Here is a 21438-nt window from a genome sequence, read left to right as displayed (position 1 = left end):
GTGCACCGCGCGACGCGGAGACGCAGGAGCGGGCGACTCAGTGCGAGGGGAGGGGCAGGGGTGGGGCCCGGGGGGCGGGACTAGGCTCGGGGGCGGGGCTCGGGGCGGGGCGGGGCCCAAGCCGCGGAGCCGGAACGGGGCCGGTGCCAGGAGCGGGACTCGGGGCTTCCGGGATCTGCTCCGGGGTGACCAGCCCAGCGCCGAGTTTCAGCTCCCAGCTCCCATTATCCCAGTGCCAACCCCAGCTGTCGCCAGCTCCTAGTTCCCAGTGTCGGCTCTCACTGCACTCCTAGTGCCCAGGACCAGCTCCCGGTGCCCGGTGGCACTTCCCAGTCCCAGGTCCCAGTAGGTCACTCCCAGCTCCCACCAGTGCCAGGTCCCAGTCTCGGCTCCTGGCCGAGTGCCCGCTCAGTGCCTGCTTCCCGTTTCCTGTTTCCAGCTCCCCGAATCGCAGTGCCCGCCCCCGGTGCCCAGTTACCAGCTCCCAGTGCCCGGTTCCCAGTGCCCGCCCCGCCCCCGCGCCCCTCCCCGCGGTCCCCCCGCCCAGTGCCGGAGCCACCCCTTGTCCCCGCTGTGACCGTTCGTGCTGTCCCCGCCGGTCCCGCTGCGTTCCCGGCTCCGCGGGGCTCCCACAGCCGGAGGGCGCAGCACCATGTGGCTGCAGGCGCTGCTCTTCCTCGTCCCCCTTCTCCTTCTCCTCGTCGTCCTCCTCCCCGTCCTCTTTCTCCTGCTCCCGCTGCTCTCGAGCAGCCGCAACCCCTTCGCCACCGACTCCCGCCGCCCGCCCGCCCCGCTCGTCACCGACAAGGCTGTGCGCAGGACCGTCGTCAAGACAGGTACGGGACTCCCGGGGGCATCAGCCCAGCCGGCGACATTAAACCCCGGGCTGGCATCACCAGCCCGGGGCGGCATCGCCCCAGGACAGCACCTCCACCTGCGGCAGCACCGATGAGCCCCCGCCGTGACACTGTCCCCCCAGTGCCACTCCCGCGGTGCCGCCTGCTCGCCGTGGTTTCGGGGGTCCCCCATGCTGTGGGGTGCCCCCAGTGACGCCCTCCCTTTCCCCGCAGTGTTCTCGGCAGAGAAGGTGCCCCAGAAGCTCGATGCCATCGTGGTGGGCAGCGGCATTGGTGGCCTGGCGGCTGCGGCGCTGCTGGCCAAGGCCGGCTGGCGTGTGCTGGTGCTGGACCAGCACGGGAAGCTGGGGGGGTGCTGCCACACCTTCACCGAGAAGGGCTTCGAGTTTGACACTGGTACGATTCCCCAAATTCCCCCCAGGTCCAAGGGAGGGGCATGGGATTACCTCCGAGTGGGAATTGCACCCATTGGGGTGAGGACCAGGACTCCCCAGCACACACCTCATGTTAGACAAACCATTTTCCTGCTCTTCACCCCAAAATCCTCTGGGTGTAAGATAGCAAACACCCCAAATTCCCCATATCCAGCCCTGCATGTAATTCCCTGCGTGGGGGATGTCACCTCAGGACACATCTTTCTGGTAAACTTCTTGTGGCAAGACAAAGTCTGGCTCTGCATGTCTCTGAATCTCCAGGATTAATTATTTACAGCAGAGACAAATGGCAAAGTGTGACAAATGCCAAAATTGCCAGCTAAAAACACTATGGTCTGTGCCATTCACCTCAGGAGGCGGGTGTATCCCAGATTTTCCCTTTCACATGGAGCTTATGGGTTGGGGATGGATAAATAAGAGGTGGGTTTGGTGCCTCCTGGGGTGGGAAAATTAAAAAAAACCCAAACAAATGTGAAAATAAAGTAGGAAATGTCTCTTTTAGGGATCCACTATGTGGGGCAGATGAAGGAGGGCTCCCTGATGCGGTTCCTGGTGGACCAGCTGACAGATGGGCAGCTGGAGTGGGCCCCACTCCCAGCCATCTACGATGCTGTGGTTCTGGGGGATCCCCAGGGTGCTGGCAAGACCTTCCACATCCATGCTGGGAAGAGGGAGTATTTCCAGAGGCTGAAGGAGCAGTTCCCCGGGGAGGCAGCGGCCATTGAGGAGTTCCAGCGGTTGGTGAAGGTAGAGGCGGGTCTGGGCGGGATGAAACCAGGGGAGTTTGGATCTGGGGAAACCCCCTGGCAGCTGGACACTGGGCACCCACAGGAAATAATGGCATCACCCCAAAAGGGAAACACGTGCAAAATTGCTCCTTTCTGCCTCAAAAATGCAGCATCACAGTGTTTTGGGGAGATTTCTATGAGGAAGAAGTTCTTTAAGGAATTGGGGCAGAGTTCCTAAGGAAGTTATTTTGAAGAACCATTTTTTTAGGGAGCTTTTTGGGGGAGTTGTTTTCTGGGAGGACGTTTTTCGGGGAGTTTTGGTTGGGAAAGCGTTTTTGGGGAAACTTTTCTTAAAGGAAGGTTTTTGAGAGAAGCTTTTTGAGGGAGCCAGTACTCCCCTTGCCCACGGCTCCCCAGGATGCCTAGCAGTGAATTTAAGGGGAAAAAATGCTTTGCAGTTTCTTTGGGGCACGTCTGAGCCCCTGGCTCTCCCCACAGAGTGCCAGCCGTGGGGTTGTGCTGCTGGGGATCCTGAAGATGCTCCCACGGTTCCTGGCCAGGCTCCTGATCTGCTCCAGGCTGCTCCCACGCCTCTGCTCCTTCTCCCACCTGGCCTCACGCAGTGTCAAGGAGGTGGTGGATGGTCTCACCCCCAACCCTGAGCTCCGGGCTGTCCTCAGCTACATCTTCCCCACCTATGGTAGGTGACCAGGAGGCTCTGGGATGATTTTAGACCCTTTAGAAACAGAAAAAAGGTGAGAATGCCCTGTTTGACCTTTTGGAAGGTTTGCAGGGATGCTGTGGTGGATGCTTGGCCAGCATCCTTGTCCCCAAATCATTGGCAGGTGACATGTCCCCATTGCTCATCTCTTTCCTTCTGCATGCTTCGTCTTCCCCATGGGGTGACATCCTTCCTGTACAAGGAAATGTTCCTGAGCCTCCCCCTTCTCTCTGCCCCATGGCTGGGCTTTGCTCACAGCTCCCCATAACTTGGTCAGGTTGGTGACCATGGGCTTTGCCATGGGGACACCCACACCTGATGTCCTCCCTACTCCTCCAGGTTCCCCACCTTCCTCTCATGTTGTGTCCAGGGTGTTCCTCATCCTAAAATATTTAGGATAAGCTCCAAACCCATCTCAACTGTCTCTTTTCCCAGGTGTGCTCCCCTCTAAGGCCAGCTTCTCCATGCACAGCATCCTGGTGAGCCACTTCCTCGGAGGCGCCTGGTACCCCAAGGGCGGGGCCGGGGAAATCGCCTTCCACACCATTCCCGTGATCCGGAGGGCTGGAGGCAACGTGTTTGGGAAGGCGCCGGTGCAGAGGATCCTGCTGGACGCCCAGGGCAGAGCCTGCGGTGAGCCCCAGGCGGGGACGGGGCGGGGGCTGCTCTCCAGGGTGGGGCTCCTCTTGCCAGCCCCTCATTCTGCTTTTCTGGATCTTCCCTCCCAGGCGTGAGTGTCAAGAAGGGCCAGGACTCGGTGGAGATCTTTGCTCCCGTGATCATTTCGGATGCCGGGATCTTCAACACCTACGAGCGGCTGCTGCCGGCGGAGGCGCGGGCTCTGCCGGGTGCGGCGCCGGCGCGGGGCTGGCGGGGTTGCGCGCTAATCCGCCCTGAGCCGCCTCGGAAAGCAGATCTATCAATTAGCACTGGCAAAGCCCCTGCTGCTCCTGTGCCACAGCCCTCAAAACCCAGCCCCGGCCGCTCCTTTCTGCACAGGAGTTTTATTGAGCTTGAATTAATTGGCCCAAATTGGCTGTAGTTTGCAAAGTCCTGGCTTGGTGTGAGGATTTCGTAAAAAGCACAGTGCTGGGCCCCAAAATTTGTGGGAGTTGATGGCATGGCAACTTAAAGTTGGATTGCCAGAAAGTCTTCTGGAAGGGGCAGGGATGGGGGGAAGGGGAATGGTTGGGTGGAAGGGGACAGAGGTGCTTGGGAAGGGGCACAGTTAGGGGGAAGGGTCCCAGCTGGGTGGAGGGGGATGGTTGTGTGGGTGGGAAAGGTCAACAGTTGGTGGGAAAGGACCAGGATTGAAGAAACCGCTTCTTGTATCTGAGGATTCCAGAAAAGCCTTATTTCCCCCAGAGCAGCCTAATTCCCCTTTTTCCCCCTGCCTGCAGAGATCCAGTCCCAGCTCCGCATGGTGAGCCCCGGCGAGGGCGGTTTCACCGTCTTCGTTGGCCTCAACGGCTCGAGGGAAGAGTTGGGGCTGGAACCCACCAACTACTTCATGTTCCCAGGGAACGACCTGGATGGAATGTAGGTTTGGCTTTACTTTGGATGTGCCTCATTGAGCATTAGGAGATGAATTCCTGGGCAGTGACTCAGAAAATGGGGATTTGGCCGTGAGGAGCACTGAGGGGAAGGTGTGCTCACCCAGCTCACCCTTCCCTCTCCTGCAGGATGAAGCGCTACCTGGCTTCGTCCAGAGATGAAGCTGCCAACAACATCCCTGTCCTCTTCGTCACCTCGCCATCGTCCAAGGACCCCACCTGGCAAATGAGGCACCCAGGTTAGGCTGACACCCAGCCTAAATGCTTGTGAGGGGCTTCACAACTCTTGCTGGGGTTTGGTGATCCCAAACAAGGAGTTTCTACTCAGCTATTCATGATCAAAGCTGCTGAGCACAGGGCTCATGGAATACAGTCTTTGGGATACCTGGATGAAGGACATGGAACCCCAAAGATCAGGGGACATCTCCTGGGTGTGGATGAGGAGGGTTTGGGGCAGTGACAGGGTAGGATGAGGGTGGGCAGAGGGACAAATACCCCAGCCTTCTCCTCCTGCAGGTAAATCCACGCTGGCCATCGTCACCTTCGCCAGGTACGAGTGGTTCGAGGAGTGGAAGGACACACAGGTCCACAAGCGGGGGGATGACTATGAGGACCTGAAGAAGACTTTTGTGGATGCCATCATGCAGACTGTCTTCAAGCTCTACCCTCGCATTGAGGGCCGGGTGAGGAAACACAGGGTTCAGGGGTCCTAAACTCGGAGTTCAGGGGTCCCCTCTACCTACTCAATGACCATGGAGTCATGGAATGATTTGGGTAAAAGAGCTTAAAGCTCGTCCAGTTCTACCCCATCATGAGCAGGGACATCTTTCACTAGACCAGGTTTCTCCAAGCCCCATCCAACCTTGGCAGGCCTGCATGACCTTCCCAGGATGATCCTCCAGAACAATCCTGGGACAAAACCTGGCCAGAACCCCCACCCCAGGGTCTGCGAGGAACCCCCCACGCAGGTTCCTGCAATGTCCCTGTGCCCCTGCAGATCGAGTACCTCTCGGGTGGGACTCCTCTCACCAACCAGCACTACATCGCCAGTCCCCACGGCGAGTTCTACGGCGTCGACCACGGCATGCCCCGCCTGCAGGCTGAAGCCATTGCTGCCCTGAGGGCAGACACGGCTGTGCCCAACCTCTACCTCACAGGTGACAGGGCCACCAGCGTCCTCAGAGGAGGACAGCTCTGGGGGAGCGGGGTGCGGGGAGAAAACCTTCAATCCTGAAATGGAATAAAGGGAAGAGCCGCTGTGGGGCAACGGAATAACGCCTGGAAAAACAGAGTTCCCCAGGCCCAAGGGGAGGAGGAAGGGGCTGTGCTTCTCCAGCTCTGGGAGTTTGTCTCCTTGCCCAGTGCATGATAGGGCAGGATGAGGCTCTTTTCCTGCTGGAGACAAGGAAAGGTCAGACAGGGAGGGGGTTGTGGGTTCAGACCCCAGGGATGGTGTGGGGGCAGCTGGAAGGTGAGAAAGGTGTAGCCCAAACCACCACGGATGGTCGGCTGAGATGGAATGGGGAGTGAGGGCTGCTCACCAGGGGACCACATCTGCTGCTCCCTCCTTTCAGGGCAGGATTTGTGCCTGGGAGGTTTCATGGGAGCCCTGCAAGGAGCCCTCATCTGCGTCAGCACCATCCTCAAGCGCAACCTCTACGCGGACGTGGTGCGGCTGAAGAGGCGCTTGCAGCCCACCAACTCCAAGAAGGGAGACTGAAGCCCACCATCCCCCACCAGGGACCCCTGCTCCCCACCACATCACCCCCACCGCACTCTCAGCTGTCACACGCCTGTAGCAGACCTGTCTCTATGCTATGCCAAGGGATTTCAATCCAGGAAGATGCTGTTCCCATTCCCAGACAGATGTGTTGGACGTCACCCCCACCAAAAAATGCATCCCCTTCCACCATCGTGTCCAGTGCTGGTCCTTGGCCATGAAGGGAATCCCCAGAGCTGTTGTGGCCAGGAAAGAAGTGAAAACAGGTGGCTCAGCAGGTACCAGCATGGCCCAGCAGCTCCCACGGTACCAGCAGCACCCGTGGCTGTTGATCCCATTGGGATCACTGACCTCCAGCTGCAGCCCCGGAGCTGTCCCAGAGCAGCAGTGCTTGCAGGCTGTCCAGTGCTTCCAGAGTCATTCCTGGGAGCAGCAGGACCCCAGCCCCACAGTATTCCCAGTGTTTGGGTGCTGCTCTCCCCCCACTGCCCAAGGCATCAGTGGTACAAGCACATGCTCCTTTAGCAGCAACAAAGTCCTTCTGTCTGCTGGTAAAAGCCTGGGAACAGGATCAAAGTCATCTCCAGATGGGAAGGGAAGCACATGAGACTGAAAATAATAAAATAGTGGTAATGTTCCTGGAATTTGTGCCTCATGATGGGTCAGTGGGGCTGGGGGTTGTGAGGGAGAAAAGAAGGGGAAGGGAAAGCAGAATGGACAGTGGAACAGGAATGGAAAGGGGAAGCCAACAACAGCCCAGTCGTTGTGAACATGTTGCTGGGGGTTTGTCCTGCACCAGCCAAGTTCTGGGGAGGAATAATGGCAAAACAGCCATAAATTGGGAACCCAAGTGAGGAAAACCAGCTGGCCAACATGGATTTACCTCCCAGCTCCTTGGAGTTAACAGCCATGGCAAGAAGGAATTCCCAGTTCTGGGGGGTACTGCTGCGAGCATGTGAGTCCTTTGTGGGCATCAGGACACCTTAGGCTGTGTCTCAAAGCCCAAGAAACTGACACAGGTTTTCCAGATTTGATCACAGAAGTGCCCAGCGCTTACCAAAATGCCCTGAAACGTCTTTGTCCAGGTAAAGCAGAATTTCCCCACACTTTGCTGGGTTTGGGCAGCATTGGACTGGCACAGCATGAGGTTTTGAACTGCTGCCAGTATAGATCTGGTTTTATTGTGGATTTTGGTCCCTCCTTGATCCCCTTCTCGCTTCCCAGCTTCCCACCACAGCTCTCCATCCCAATTATTCTATGCTCCCTACCTCCTTTTTGATGCTTTCACAGATCTTGAAGTCTCCTTGCTCACTGCAGCCCCCTCTTGCAGCCTCCCACCACCCTACAGGTGTCTGTCCTTCAGCATACAGCCTCAGTCATCCCAGTGTCCCCATTTCACCCAGTGGTTTGTACCCTGTGAACTGTTGGGGCTGAAATCACACTGTGTGCCATGACACAGGAAATCACTGGCAGCAAATATTCCTCCCAGACACCAATTAGATGTCAATGAATTCATAAAAACCGACTTGAAGTCCCATCACAGTGACATTTGGGGACAGCAAACCCCCAGGGCAGGGCTGGGAGAAGCCCAGCTGTGAGCTGCTGGTGCAGTAGGAGAAAAATAAACCCCAGAGCAAGTTCCTGAGCAGGGTGACCGAGCAGGGAGTAGTGTGACCGTGCTGGAAAGGAGCCTTGGAAAGAGGCTTGAAGGCTGATCTGGCAAAGAGGATTAGATCACTGAGCAGAGATAATTCAGTGATGGGATGGAATTTGCAGAGAAGGTGAGCTCTGCAAAGGGATCACTGAGTCAACCCCCTGGGGAGTCCACGCTGGAGTGCCCTGGGCACAGCAGTGAACTGGGGAGGCTGCTTGGGCACTCCAGCAGCTGCAACCCTGCAGCCCAGGGGAGACCCCACCTGTAGAGCTTCCTCCAGCTCTGGGCCCAACACCAGAGGGATGTGGAGCTGCTGGAACGAGTCCAGAGGAGGCCATGGAGCTGCTCCAAGGGCTGGAGCCCCTCTGCTCTGGAGCCAGGCTGGGAGAGCTGGGAATGCTCACCTGGAGAAGCTCAGAGCCCCTTCCAGGGCCTGGAGGGGCTCCAGGAGAGCTGGAGAGGGACTGGGGACAAGGGATGGAGGGACAGGCTCAACCTGGAGGTACCAGAGCTGTTGTGGGGAGGGTTTAACAAGCCAGGAAACCAGGTCCTCTTCCCAGGGACCTCTGCAGAGCAAAATCTGATTCAGGCACAGAACAGTGCAGTGACACTCAGCCTTCCCCCCAGCAGCACCCCCATGGCTCCCACAGCTCTGAGGAGACCCAAACCTGCCTCTCCTCTGGCTTTTCTCAACCCAAAGAGCTCCAACCTTGCAAATGCCATCTCAGTAATTTTGGTAGTTTTTAAATCCAAACCAACTTTTCCAGACCAAGGAATCTATCTTGCAGAGGCAAAGCTGATGTGTGTGCTGGCTGGTGCCCTGCCCATTAGGAAAATACCTGCTGTGAGATTAGCTTATTCACATGATTTGCTCAGGAGGCCGTGCAAGATTCAAAGCTTCCAGCAAAAGAAGATAAAATAAACCCAGGGTGGTTATCAGGGTTTGCAGGTTGGGTTCATTTGGGTCAGGGAGTGGATGTAGCAGCATTTCACAGAACCATGGAATCATTTGGGTGGAAAAGCCCTGAGACCATCCAGTCCAACTGCTCCCCCAGCACTGCCAAAGCCACCACTGCCCCATGTCCCCAAGTGCCACATCCACACAGCTGCTAAATCCCCCCAGGGATGGGAACTGCAGCACGGCCCTGGGCTGCTGTGCCAGGGCTGAACTGCCATTTCAATAGAGGAATCTTCCCAATATCCAACCTGAACTTCTCCTGGCACAGCTTGAGGCCATCTCCTCTTATCCTGTCCCTGTTCCCTGAGAGCAGAGCCCAGCCCCCAGCTGGCAGCACCCTCCAGTGAGGAGCAGAAGGGTTGAAGGGCACAGCCCAGTGCTCAGCTTGGCCCCATTTCCCGTCCATGAAACCTCCTGCACCCTCCGGGCCTCTCTGCTAAACTGCCTCTGGAATGTCTCAGCAACCCAGCCCCAACAAGGGAGCCCAACCCAGCTGGAAAAGCATTTCTGATTGTATTTGACATTATCTCCACTCCTGGACTTTGACTCCAGGGCATGACCCCGTGGGCACGCTCCCACTGCTTCCTGACCCGAGGGGCTGTTCCTGCCCCACACACCTGCTCTGCCTGCCAAAGTATTCTGGGGCCTTTCCAGCCCTCTCAGACCAGGGTGAGAGCAGAAAGGGGGTTCAGGGAGCTCCTGGAGCACAATGCAGTGGGGGTTTTTTGGGAAATCACCCTAAGGACACAGAGCAGAGCAGTGCTTTGAGCCCCCTGCAGCAAGGCTTGGGACTGGAGGGTCTGTACCCACATATGCCCATGGGAATCTTCATTTAATCCCCCATTTTCACCCTTTTTCCCCCCTGCAATCTGACAGTAACCCCACCCAGGAAACCAGTGCCCTCCCCTATTCCCAGCCTGGCCTATTGGCCACGGTCGGGACTGGAGGGGAGAGCGGAAGGCGGGATTTCCTCCTTTTAGGGAAAAGGAGGGCGTTTCTTCCACTGTCAGCAGGAAACATTCTGCAGAAGTACCCTCACCATGCGCTGGGGATTGGGCACCTCCTCTTCCCTGTTCCACAGCTGGCTGGCAGCAGCAGCAGCAGCCACACCACTTCCTTTTCCATCTCCCAGCTGCTGCTGCTCCAACAAGCTGGGATGTCCTGGGATTGCCCTCTGGGGCTCTCTGGAGGAGAAAGAAGAAATCCAAGAAGAGAGCTCACGACTAAGCTGTGTCCAGAGCAGTTTAATCTCTTGGGCCCTGACCTCACACACCCAGTGCCAGCCCCCGTGGAGCTGGGCTGACACTGGGCCCTGGAAAGCAGACTGGAAACTTCAAATCCGCTCTGGCCTGGGCCTGTCTGGGCTCCTTCCGGCTGCACACGCAGCTCTGAGCACAAGCAGTTCCACAAAACCAGGTGTTTTTATCAAAATCGAATTGTTTTGCATGAAGAGGAGCCCCCCTGCACCTTTGGTGCCAGGTGTCAATGAAAACCATGCAAAGAACATGACAAAAACAAAACCAAGAGAGAAGTGAAAACTCAACCTTTCTTGGGTCTTTTTAAATCCATTTACTGATTTCACCACACAGAAAATAAAAAAACAGTACAAAGAACTGTAAAAAATTCTGATCCTTCCAAGCAAGGTGCGTTTCATTGCAGCAGAAAACAAATCATGTGCTGGTTCAAGCCCAAAAAAGTTGGAGAATTTGGCAAAAAATCCCTCTGTACCAACAGACACCATCCCTGGAAAACACGTGCGTCCAAAGGGAAAGGCTCTCTGCACCCTGACCCCTTTGGGACACGTCACATCAACACCATAAACTCCACAAACTGGAGCAATTCCAGAGCTGTGGGGCAGCCTGGACTGTTGGTAGAACACAGCAGCCTCAGAAGTGCTGGCAGGGAGATTCTGGGGGAACACCCCCCAGTTCAGCCTGGTGTGAGATCTGCCTCTCCCCACAGCCAGTGCTTCCCAGAGCTGTGAGGTGTGTCCTCATTACCCTAAGGAGCTTGTGCTTGGCTCAGCCTGGGATCGAGGTGTTTGAGGTCCAAAATGTTCCCTCCCCTGCTGGCAGCAGGGTGGGATTCCCACAGCTTGGGGCAAGAGAGGATTTGAAACAGCTCCCAGGATAGAAAAATAAGTAGGAAAAAAAAAAAAAAAGGTCTAAATTACCATTCAATTAAAAAAAACCAAAAACAAACCAACAGGACAAAGCAAGCACAGAGCACTCACACTCCAAAAAGCTCACACACTCCAAAAACCTGGCTGGAGCAGCCCAGGAGCACAGGAAATTCCACACACTGGAACAGGGTTTGTCTCCCTGCTGCCACCAGCCAAAAGCAGTGTCCCCCTCCCCGACCCTGCCCTAAAGCAGCCCCCCAGCCTGGCTGATCCCACAGGAGCTTTGGTGCAGGATGTTCCCATCCTTTTCCCCAAGAGTTCCCAGCCCTGTTTCCCTTTCCCTTCCCTCCTGTTCTTCAAAACAACTCCTGGAACTCCTTTTAGCATCCTAAATGTTTCCTAGGGAAACTCTGAGCACTCTTTAAAGCCAAGAGAGATTCTCATGCTCCTTGTGCTTGCCAAGAGCCAGCAAAAAGGGAAAGGATGATTTTAGGGTTTGGATAAGGTCAAGCCCTCTTTTTCCTGTTACAATGAACTGTTAGGAAATCAAAACTAGAGCTGCAGCTTTCACAGTGACCAAAAAATGGCTCTGCCCTTGTCCAAGGTAATCACAGGGCAAGGAGCTGATTGCTCCCAAGCCTGGGAAGCCCAGAAAAAAGCCCCACAGGACGGAATTTAGCCATCCTGGGATTCTTCCCATGCAGTCAGTCGGCAAGTGTGGGACTGGCACATGCCTGGCACCTGATGTGGCACAGCTGGGTGCCCATGTGAGGAGCTCTGGGTTCCTCAAATCTTCTTTTTTGTCTATCCTGGGGAAATCCAAAGCAGGAGTCAAGCAGGTACTTTGTGCCCTCTCTCAGTAACACTCCAGCTTGAACAAACCTGGGGAGGGAACTGCAGGAATAAAAACCACCTCACAGGTGTAACTGGGGCACCAATGCCTTTGGCAGCCCTTGGTCTGACCAGTACCAGTCCAACACAACTGGAGGGACTGGGAGCTTCACTCATCCCAAACTCCTCAGGGATTTACATTCCTTCCTTCCTACACTTGACAAGGGGGAGGAAGCAATCTTCCCATCTGAAGTCCTGACCCCAAGAGGGCATAGAGCTTTCCCAGCCTGAGCCCCTCCTCCACAGCACCACACCACAACCCCCAGTGCAAACAGCTGAACTGGGAGGACTGGGAGGGAAAAGACCTGCAAAGAGCATGAAGAGTTTGAGCTACACTGCAAAAACTGCTTCAGCATGGCCAAAGGCATGTGTGAACAAGGAAATCTGGGTGTGGAACTGGAAAATTGACCAGGGAGAGAAAATCCAAATCCAAATCTGTAGTGGTCAATTCCAAACAAGCGCAAGAGAATTCACATGCTCCCAACCTGAGTATCCAAATCCAACAGATGGAGCAGAAGGAGGGGGAGGAGGAGACCAAGGCAGCTTTGCTCCCAGGCAAGGGACAGTCCCATGGCTCATTGTGCAGCAGATCCTTAATTTCCCCCCCAAAATGAGGGGTCAGTCCAGCAGATGGCAAATTCCATTGCACTGGGACATAGAAGTTCTGGATGTGCAGTTCTGGGACTGGCTTTTCCAGCAGCCAGATGCCCAGGGGAAAAACAAGGCAGCTGGGAAAGAGCAATTTAGGGAAGTGAGAGGTTTTATCAAGGTGCAGGTGCAAAACAAAAAGCGTTTCCCCTCCTTCCTGTGGACTGAAATCCAACTGTGGCAACACTGCATTCCCATCAGCGGCCGTCATCATCTGAGGAGGAATCTAGATCTGGAAAGGCAAAAGGAAAGGTTGGAACTACCTCAAAGCTCAACTATCTCAGCAGAATCACTCTGCTGCTCTGTTCAGACTTGAGAGGCTCCCAAAGCAAACATGAGCCTTGTCTTTGTTTTCCCACCTTTCCTCTTCCTATGGAACAAAATAACTACAGGCACATCTGTCTTGAATGGCAAGAGATGGAAAAAGGTTTCAAGAGAGAGAAGAAAGGGATTTCTCCACAGATCCTATCCTCCTGACAAGCCATTTGGATCAGTGACAAAGCCACTCAGCACAGCCCAGCTGGAGACTGTTCCACCTGTGCCCCAGGTCAGCTCTGCCAGCAATTCTCAGTCTTACCTTTTCATTTTCTGGCAAAACCCTGTTTCAACACCAATCTGTGCTATCCCAAACTGACTGAGTTAGTGCTTTGGGACCCTTCCTAATGCAAAGGGCCAATATTTTGTATTTCCAACACACACCAGGCACACCAACCCCCACCTTGGGCTGCTTCTCACCTTTTGATCCAGTCTCTGATAGTCACCAGATTTGGGCCGTCGACCAGTCTTTGATCTTTTTCCTTCCAGAGCAAAAGCAATAATCTTTGGAGAGAGAAAAATGGAGACAGGGTGAGTGGAACACAGCTTCCAACACAGGCTCACCTGTGGTTTTTCATTCACCTGCTCCTGCAACTCTTTTCCTGTGACCAAGCACTTGAAATACATAAATGCCAATATTTAACCCCAGCTAAGATGGATAATGAGGTTTGCTCAACAAGCAGAAAACAGTAAGAATTTGCTTTCCTTCTCCTCCCTCAAAACAGCTTTACGTGAGGAAAACCAACCCCAATCTTGTGCAATCTGCTACAGAAAATTGTCAATAGGAAACTGTCACAGAAAAGATGCAGGGATCTCACATCCCTTCGTGCTTTCACCTCTCTGCTAAGAATCAGCAGCAGAGCTGAAAACACACGGTTTCCACCAGACCTGACCCCCTTCCCTCCCACTGCTGTGGGACCACATGAGCATGAACCAGATTAGGAGATACTGGTGACAAACCAGCCAGGTCCCAGCCCCAGTCCCAGCCCTCAGGAACTGAGCAGGGCCGCTCACCTTGCGTTTGTTATGGTAGGCCACGTACAGGGCTGCGACGATGATGGCTGTGGTCACCAGGTAGGCAAAGAAATGGCTGCTCTCCGAGCGGGGCCTGGGCAGGGAGGGAACACCCTTCCCTCCGTCCTGATCCAAGGTGTCCCTGCCCTCCTCGGCGTCAGCCTCATCCTCTGCGGTGTTTTCTTCGTTTTCCTCCACAGTGGAATGTGCCCCAGGGCTTTGCTCCTCCTGGGAGTTCTCTGGATTGTCCTGGCCCTGAGGCTGCTCGCCACCAGCAGTGCCCTGGCTCTCACCAGCAGTGCCCTGGGTCTCAGTCTGGGCCTGCTGCCCACCACTGCTGCCTTGGCTGGTGACCCCGTTTGTGTGCCCATTGCTGGCCTGGCTGCCCTGGGTGCCAGCCTTGTTCTTGTCACTGCTGCCCTGGTCATTGTTGGCGCTGTCCTGAGTGTTGCTGCCCTTTGTGTTTTCACTGTCGTTGTTGCCGCCGTTCCCAGTGCCAGGGTTGTTTTTCTCACTGCTGTTCTCCTTGGTGCCCTCCTTCCCAGGGCTGCCTGACTGGCTGCCATCCTGCTCTGTGTTCTGCTCATTGTTCTTGTGGCTCTCAGTCTTGCCACCAGTGCTAGTGTCTGTACTGCCTTGGCCACTAGTGCCACTGCTTGGGTTGCCCTGGTCACCATTGCTGGTCCCTTTACCGCCCTGGTCACCAGTGTTGGTCCCTGCACCACCTTGGCCACTAGTGCCACTGCCTGGGTTGCCCTGGCCACCATTGCTGGTCCCTTTACCGCCCTGGTCACCAGTGTTGGTCCCTGCACCACCTTGGCCACCAGTGTCACTGCCTGGGTTGCCCTGGTCACCAGTGTTGGTCCCTGCACCGCCCTGGCCACCAGTGTTGGTCCCTGCACTGCCCTGGCCACCAGAGTTGGTCCCTTTATTGTCCTGGCCACCAGTGTTGGTCGTACTGCCTTGGCCACCAGTGCCACTGCCTGGGTTGCCCTGGCCACCATTGCTGGTCCCTTTATTGTCCTGGCCACCAGTATTGGTCCCTGCACCACCTTGGCCACCAGTGCCACTGCCTGGGTTGCTCTGGCCACCAGTGTTGGTCCCTGCACTGCCCTGGCCACCACTGCTGGTCCCTTTATTGTCCTGGCCACCAGTGTTGGTCCCTTTATTGTCCTGGCCACCAGTGTTGGTCCCTGCACTGCCCTGGCCACCACTGCTGGTCCCTTTATTGTCCTGGCCACCAGTATTGGTCCCTGCACCACCTTGGCCACCAGTGTTGGTCATACTGCCTTGGCCATTAGTGCCACTGCCTGACTTGCTCTGGCCACCAGTGTTGGTCCCTGCACCACCCTGGTTATCACTGCCTTTGTTACCATTGCTGCTGTTCTGCTCTTCATCTCTCTGTCCCCTGCCTCCTGCATTGCCGCTTTCTCCAATCTCATTTGCACCTTGGCCACCCTCGTTTTCCCCCTCCTCCTCATTACTGCCATTTCCAGTCAGAAGGTTGTCGTTCTGCTCATCATCCACCCTGGTCCCATCGCTCAGGGCTGTCTGGGAGTCGTCATTGTTGGAGTTATCCTCGCTTCTGCTCTCTGTGAACAGGCTCCTGTATCCCTGGTTGTCATCTGCTCCAGGTGTCTCGGCTGGCTCAGGCACTGTGGAAGATTGGCCGGAATGCGTTTGCGAGGTTTCTGCTGTGGGCAAGCACGGGGAGTACACTCAGTCGGCACGGGGGGGGCTGAGAGCCGGAGAGCAGAGGGGAAATCCGCGAGAGGGACGGGGGAACCGCTGGGGGAGGAGGCGAAACCACAGGAGCAGGGGGAGCCCACGGGGGCAGGAGGGAGCAGCGGGGAAAGCGAACCTCAAGGGAGAGGAAGGAGCGGGAGGGGAAGCTCAGGAGCCCAAGGAAGCCCTCACGGAGTAGGAGGGCAGAGGAGGCCCCGCAAACCAAGGGGGCTGCCTGACCCAGACCCGGCCCAAGCGCTTCACTGCCCTTTCCTGCCCCTGCCATAGTCCCCTGCCCCTCCGCGACCCCTCCCCGGGCGCCCTGCCGGTGTGCGAGCGGCCCCTCACCCGCCGCGCGGAGCCCCAGGAGCAGCAGGAGCCCCAGGAGCGCCAGGAGCAGCAGCACCGGCCGCGGCGCCTCCATGGCGGGCAGGCCTCAGCGCCGCTTCCGGGCACGGATCTCGCGAGAGCGGGCGGCGCCCGGGAGCGCGCGAGAGCTGGCGAGGGGCGGAGACTGAGCGGGACGGGGCGGGACTTGGGCAGCGCCGGGGCGGGGCTGCGGGAGGGGGCGGGGCTCGCTTGTATTGGGCGGGGCTTGCTCGGTTGGGGCGGGGCTCGGGGAGCGCCATCGGGAGGCGGTTGGCGCCCCCTGGCGGGTGCGGCCGCAGCCGCGTTTTGGGGTGAAAGCCGCCGGTTTGGGGTCTGTGTCCCGGCCCTGAGAGTCAGTGAGAAGTTAGTGACTGCAGCCCCAGACGGGTGCTAGGACTGCGCTCTCGGCTCTGCAGTGAGCAGGGCTGGGGGGCAACAGGCAGGGAATCAGCACTGCTTTTCCTTTCCTTTGCTCCAGGACAACCTGCTGTTTTTGATAAAATGGTGGATTTTGGTTTTTGTTTTTTTTTTCTTTTAATACCCTGTTATTTTTCGGATTTTATTTTATTTTTTTAATGTCCTGTTATTTTTCAGATACTTTTTAATTTTTCTGGATAACCTGCTGTTTTTCTTTCCTGGCCCAAGTGGGCATGCCCTGTGTGACAGCAGCAATTCCCAGCAGCAGCAGGAAATTGGCTGTGTCTGTCAGTGAGCACCCAGGACTGTTCACTTCTTTCTGCTTATCTGGTTTAGACTGTTAAATCTCCCTTCTCTGGACCAAATATCCAGAATAATCACGGAATCACAGAGTGATTTGGTTTGGAAGGGACCTTAAAGCCTGTCCTGGGACATGGGCAGGGACACCTTCCACTATCACAGGTTGCTCCCAGCCCCGTCCAGCCTGCCCTTGGATACTTCCTTTGGGATCAGTGGGTTTGCCTCCACCTGCAGCCAGGATGAATTTCTTGATGTGTAACCCCCCTGGGTCATTTGTGCTGTTCCATGGAGTCTCATCCATCACACAGCACCAAAGCCAGGCAGTGGAATTTCCCTGTCTCCAGCAGGAATCACAATCTTCCACGGATCCATTGCCTGCTCCAGTCGCTCCATTTAACCCTAAAACACAGGAAAAACATCACATGGAAACCAAGCAAGTCCTACACAGTGTTTAGGAATAACTGGGGAATAATCCTGCCTTGGAGTGTGGCAGAAGATGTGCTTGATTTTCTCCTCTCAAGGCTCTTTTTCCCCCCAGTCTCTGGGGAATCTCGGTTCAATTCAACACATTCCAGCAATCCCTGCTGCTCGGCTCTGCCTGTGCCAGCCTTGCCAAGGAGACCAGAACAGTTGGCCCAACGCTTTTTTGGGATTTAAACAGAGAACTGGGGCTGTTTCTCATGCTCAGCTTTCACTCACCCCCTGGAAGTCAAGAGTGACTGAGCAGAGGCCAAGTTTCTCTGGATTTACAGAAATGCCTCTGGGAATGGAACTCTGCCCAAAATACCACGGATGAGCTGACAGCAGCCCAGAGCCAGGGGGCTGCACCAGGACCCTCCACTGTTGGATCCAACAGGATAAAGGGGCTCAGTGAGCTCCCCTCACCTCACATCCCTCACAGCACAGCCCAAGCCACTGATGGCAGCTGCTGATCCTGGATCACAGCATCCTGGATTCATGGAATATCCCAGCCTGGAAGGGACCCACAAGGACCAGGGAGTCCAGCTCCAGTCCTGCACCTGAGCACGCCATCACCTCAACATCTCTACATCCCAGTTTTGGGGGTGTCCCTGGGCTGGTGCCATCCATTCTCACAAATCCTGGTGGATTCACTTTCTGGGGATGACTCTTTCTGATGATAGCCACCAAGAGCAGGCTGGACACACAAATCTGGCCTTAATTAACACCAATCGGGTGTTTTAATGTGGTGTCCCAAGGTCTGGTGTCAAGTAATAAAGTCCTCACCTCGTCCGACATGTCTGCATCCCCCACCCCTTCCCCCGAGGGCTAATCTGGGCAGGATAAAGGATCAAAAGGAGAAACAATTAGCAAATGGAAGAATTTAATGATGCTAATTAAAATGTATTAAGTGTAGCCACTGCCTCTGCACCAGCTGCTTTGGCAGAAGCCCGGACAACGTGGAGCACCAGCCTTACCCCGGCGCAGGGAGGGATAACAGGACATCTGGTGTGCCCTCCCCTCCAGCCCCCGAAAAACGAGGTTTGAACAAACCTCGGTCTTGGTGGTGGAGCCCCTAATTAGCTCCATCTCTGCAGGAGACCCCTGGGACCTCATTAGGCTTTTCAATTAATGCCTGGCCAGCCTGCAGGGGGGCAGGGAAGGCTCGGGGAGGGGAGGGGGCTGCAATTAAGCGGTGGGGTGGAGGTGACAGGAGTAACCCCGAGTCCAGAGCAGCCGGAAAAGCTCCAAGCTGGCTCCCAGATGCTCCCGGGGAGCCCTTAACGAGAGCCGTGGCAATGAACCCCACCGGGCTGTGCCGAGGGGGGCCGTGCCACTTGTTGAAGGTTTTTGACCTTTTTTCATGGAATCAGGGACTGATTTGGGCTGGATGGAATCTTACCTGTCCCAGGTGGCTCCCAAGCTGGCGCTGGGCTCTCCCGGGGATGCAGCAGCCAGCTCCACCCCGGGCACAGCTCTGCAGCATCTCCTCAGGGACCAGCCCCACAGGGACACCCGCGCCTCCCGAGCCCTGCCTTGCTCCGGGAGGGCAGCTCTGGGGTGCCTGTGAGCTACGAGCCCAGAGCTGCTCATTTCCAGCCCCATCGCCCACAGGGGTGCTCAGAGCTCCCTGCCTGTGCCTCAGGGACCCGGCCCAGCCCTCTGCCAGCTGCTCTGTGCCTGGCACTCCAGCTGTCCCCCCATGTCACTCCCTGCCCTCCCCTCCCCTCCCTCTGTGAGAGCCCCTCAATTCCCTCCCGGCTTCTGCCGTCTCAGGATGGATTGGTGTGCTCGGTACAAAGCCAATCCCTGCAGGGCAGGGCAGCAGCAGTGCCTCACTCCTGGGCGCTGCAGAGCTGTGGGCTTTGCTGCAACTGTGAAAAATGGAGTCTTGCAACACTTTGGGGTAGAAGGGACTTCAAGGACCACCCGGTCCCATCCCTGCCATGGGCAGGGACAGTTTCCACTAGCCCAGGCTGCTGCCAGCCCCGTCCAGCCTGGCACTGCCAGGGACCCAGGGGCAGCCACAGCTTCTCTGGGCACCTGTGCCAGGGCCTGCCCACCCTCCCAGAGAAGGATTTCTTCCCAATATCCCATCTCACCCTGCCCTCTGGCAATGGAAAGCCATTCCATGTGTCCTGTCCCTCCAGCCCTTGTCCCAAGTCCTTCTCCAGTTCACTGGGATCCCCTTTAAGCACGTCCAGAGAGCCAAACACTGCTGGGGAGCATCCCAGAACTCCCATATTCCATATCCATTTCATCTCCTGGCTCTGAGGACAAGGTTAATCTTGAGAAACATCATCTAAAACTTGTCCAAATCAGAGCAGACCTCCTGGTCACACCATCCCCAATGGAAATATGCTGGATATCTAGTTTTTTTCTACAACAAAGATAAATCCCAGAGTTTTCCTCTTCTAGAGGTTTAGGTTGGAAGAGACCTTAAAAGGGACCTTGCTCCAGTCCTCTCCTGTGGGCAGGGACAGCTCCTGTAGAAGTATTTCAGAGGACAAATAAAATCCAAAAGGACACATTTTCCATGGACAGCCACTCTGAATTCCAGCGTTTTTATCCGGCTGTACTGCTGCAGGCATGATGGATATGTTGGATATATTGATGGATGTATTGATCCCGTGATCTGCTCCAGTGGGTCCACCCAGGACTGCAGCAATGCACCCCTGGTCTCGCCTCCTTCCCTAGGAGCAGCAAAGCCAGGAGAGTTTAGTGACCAGTTGCTTCTGGCAGGGATAATCCCGTCCTGTCTCAGCTCCGGGGCACAGCGAAAGCTTTGGGACAGATGTTCCTTTTCCGTATGGGAAAACACCCAGTGAAACAAAGGAATATTCTACTGCTGCAGCCCAACATCTGTTTGAAGCTGTCTGGCTCTGGTCCAGCTCTAATTCCTGTGACAGGGCTCTCCATGCCTCTAATGTCCCATGAAATCCAATTCAAGGAGCTGCTTGTCCGCAGGCTGCTCCAGGTCGGGGAGAGCGGGGCCGCGCGTCGCCCAGGCCTTCCTCACCAAAACCAGTTTCTTGGAACAGTTTCTCTCAAAAGAGCTCTGCTTTGCCTCTTTTCAAGCCACAGCCACACACGTTTTGGGTGACACCCTAATCCCCTTCGCCCCGGTGCTCACACGACTGTGTGACACGTGGCTGCTCCTCCCGGCCACTCCCCAGGAGTAATTATGCTCCAGTCCAGAATTTACACGGTTTTTTTTCTTTGAAAGCAAGAAATTTAAGTAATTTGGAGTGTGGGATGGAAACACCTCCCAAATCTGGGGTTGTCTTGCGTGTGACAACAGTAAGGATGCTGCAGGTACTCGGAGGATTCTGCGGCAGCTGTGTGAGCTGCACTCTGCTCACGGCTCCCAGCTCGACCCTGGGAGCTCTGGGATCTTCAAGCCGGGAATTTCAGGTCTTCACATGATGCTCCTGAGCTGGATGGAGAAGCCATGCTCCTGCTGGAAGTCCCACTGCTGCTTGCAAAAGCATCAGGAGCTGTAACAAGGCTTTGGGAGCTGGCACTGGCCCCAGGTGTGTCCCCAGGGCTCAGCAAACCTCTCACCTCACTGCCCAGAGCTGGGGACTGGTTCAGGAGTGACATTTTGTAGTTCTGCCCAGCTCTGATATGAAAATCCTCGAATCCAGGTCTCATCTCCTGCAGATGTGGATGCCAGCATCTTGCACATCTAGAAAACACAGGTAGATCCTCCTTTGTCACCATGAAGTTCCCTCTCCCCTCCACCTGCAGACAGGTGCCTGCTGCTTCTCCACTTCTTTACAAATACTCCCCTGGTGGCTTCTCAGCACTGGAAAGCAGAAGAGAAATATCAGGAGGAAAAAGAGTCATTGATCCCCCAAATGCACCAAAGTCCCACCAGACCCAGTAGGTACAGGATGGGCTCACCCATCACCTATGGTTGGGATGCTGCCACCGCCATGCCTGGGACCTGGGGGATACTGTGGTCCCCAAAATGCAGGTGGGGTGCGGGTAGAGAGCAGCCAGGCTGGGCCTGGGAGATAGGAACAGGGCAGGAAATTCCAGAGGGGAATGCAACAGGACCGTGAACCCCATAAATTAGCTCCAGGCCGGTGCAGCTCCGTGTCAGTCTGCAACAGAAACAAAATCATAAGTTCGGGGGGAAAATGGAGGATTTTTTAATTAAAATACAAGGAGAGGGGAGAGTCCTGATACACCCAAGTATTGAAGAGACTGAAGACTCCAAATGGGCTGGTTTTGAGGACTCCAAATGGGCTGGTTTTCTGCTGGTCCCTTTTCATCCCTGGTTTGGAAGAAGCAGGCTCAGAGGACCCAGTACACACCAGTAACTCCCACCCCCTGGCTTCTCGGGCACTGGTTCACCAACTCCCCCATGTCCTGGTGCCTGGATAACTCCAGCAAACTGTACACTGTTGATGGACAGCCCAAAATCCCCCTGTGCCCATCGACAGAGGGGATGCTGGGCTGGAGTTCCATCCCGAGCTACTTCCCAGCCAGGTGGCAACAGATGAGTAGCGAGTGCTTCCCACACAGACCACACTCACACAGTGAGC

At 55.9% G+C, this 21438-nt stretch overlaps 2 protein-coding genes across 8 annotated transcripts; one reads left to right on the top strand and one right to left on the bottom strand.

The window, feature by feature from the left end:
* Positions 1-97: 97 nt before the first annotated feature.
* RETSAT (retinol saturase) lies at positions 98-6657 on the top strand. The gene is made up of 11 exons (XM_056508478.1): positions 98-836; positions 1071-1253; positions 1794-2038; positions 2518-2719; positions 3176-3373; positions 3469-3588; positions 4141-4279; positions 4423-4532; positions 4810-4976; positions 5291-5450; positions 5868-6657. The coding sequence occupies exons 1-11, from the start codon at positions 653-655 to the stop codon at positions 6011-6013; spliced, it is 1854 nt and encodes a 617-aa protein (XP_056364453.1). The 5' UTR covers positions 98-652; the 3' UTR covers positions 6014-6657.
* Positions 6658-10179: 3522 nt separating this feature from the next.
* Positions 10180-15844, bottom strand: TGOLN2 (trans-golgi network protein 2). Of its 7 annotated transcripts, XM_056508477.1 has the most exons (6): positions 15689-15804; positions 14668-15309; positions 14566-14577; positions 13616-14445; positions 13022-13105; positions 10180-12518 (listed from the first exon to the last, which is right to left on the bottom strand). In XM_056508477.1, the coding sequence occupies exons 1-6, from the start codon at positions 15762-15764 to the stop codon at positions 12513-12515; spliced, it is 1650 nt and encodes a 549-aa protein (XP_056364452.1). In that variant the 5' UTR covers positions 15765-15804; the 3' UTR covers positions 10180-12512. The 7 variants fall into 7 exon arrangements, with proteins under 7 accessions (XP_056364452.1, XP_056364449.1, XP_056364451.1 ...); XM_056508474.1 differs by having other exon boundaries at positions 13616-14340; positions 14401-15309; XM_056508476.1 differs by having other exon boundaries at positions 14566-15309.
* Between the last annotated feature and the right edge of the window lie 5594 nt (positions 15845-21438).

The sequence above is a fragment of the Oenanthe melanoleuca genome, chromosome 22 (assembly GCF_029582105.1).
Source record: "Oenanthe melanoleuca isolate GR-GAL-2019-014 chromosome 22, OMel1.0, whole genome shotgun sequence".
Lineage (NCBI taxonomy): Eukaryota > Metazoa > Chordata > Aves > Passeriformes > Muscicapidae > Oenanthe > Oenanthe melanoleuca.
Note: the sequence above shows the minus strand (reverse complement) of the source record. Positions and strands in the feature narration are given on the sequence as shown.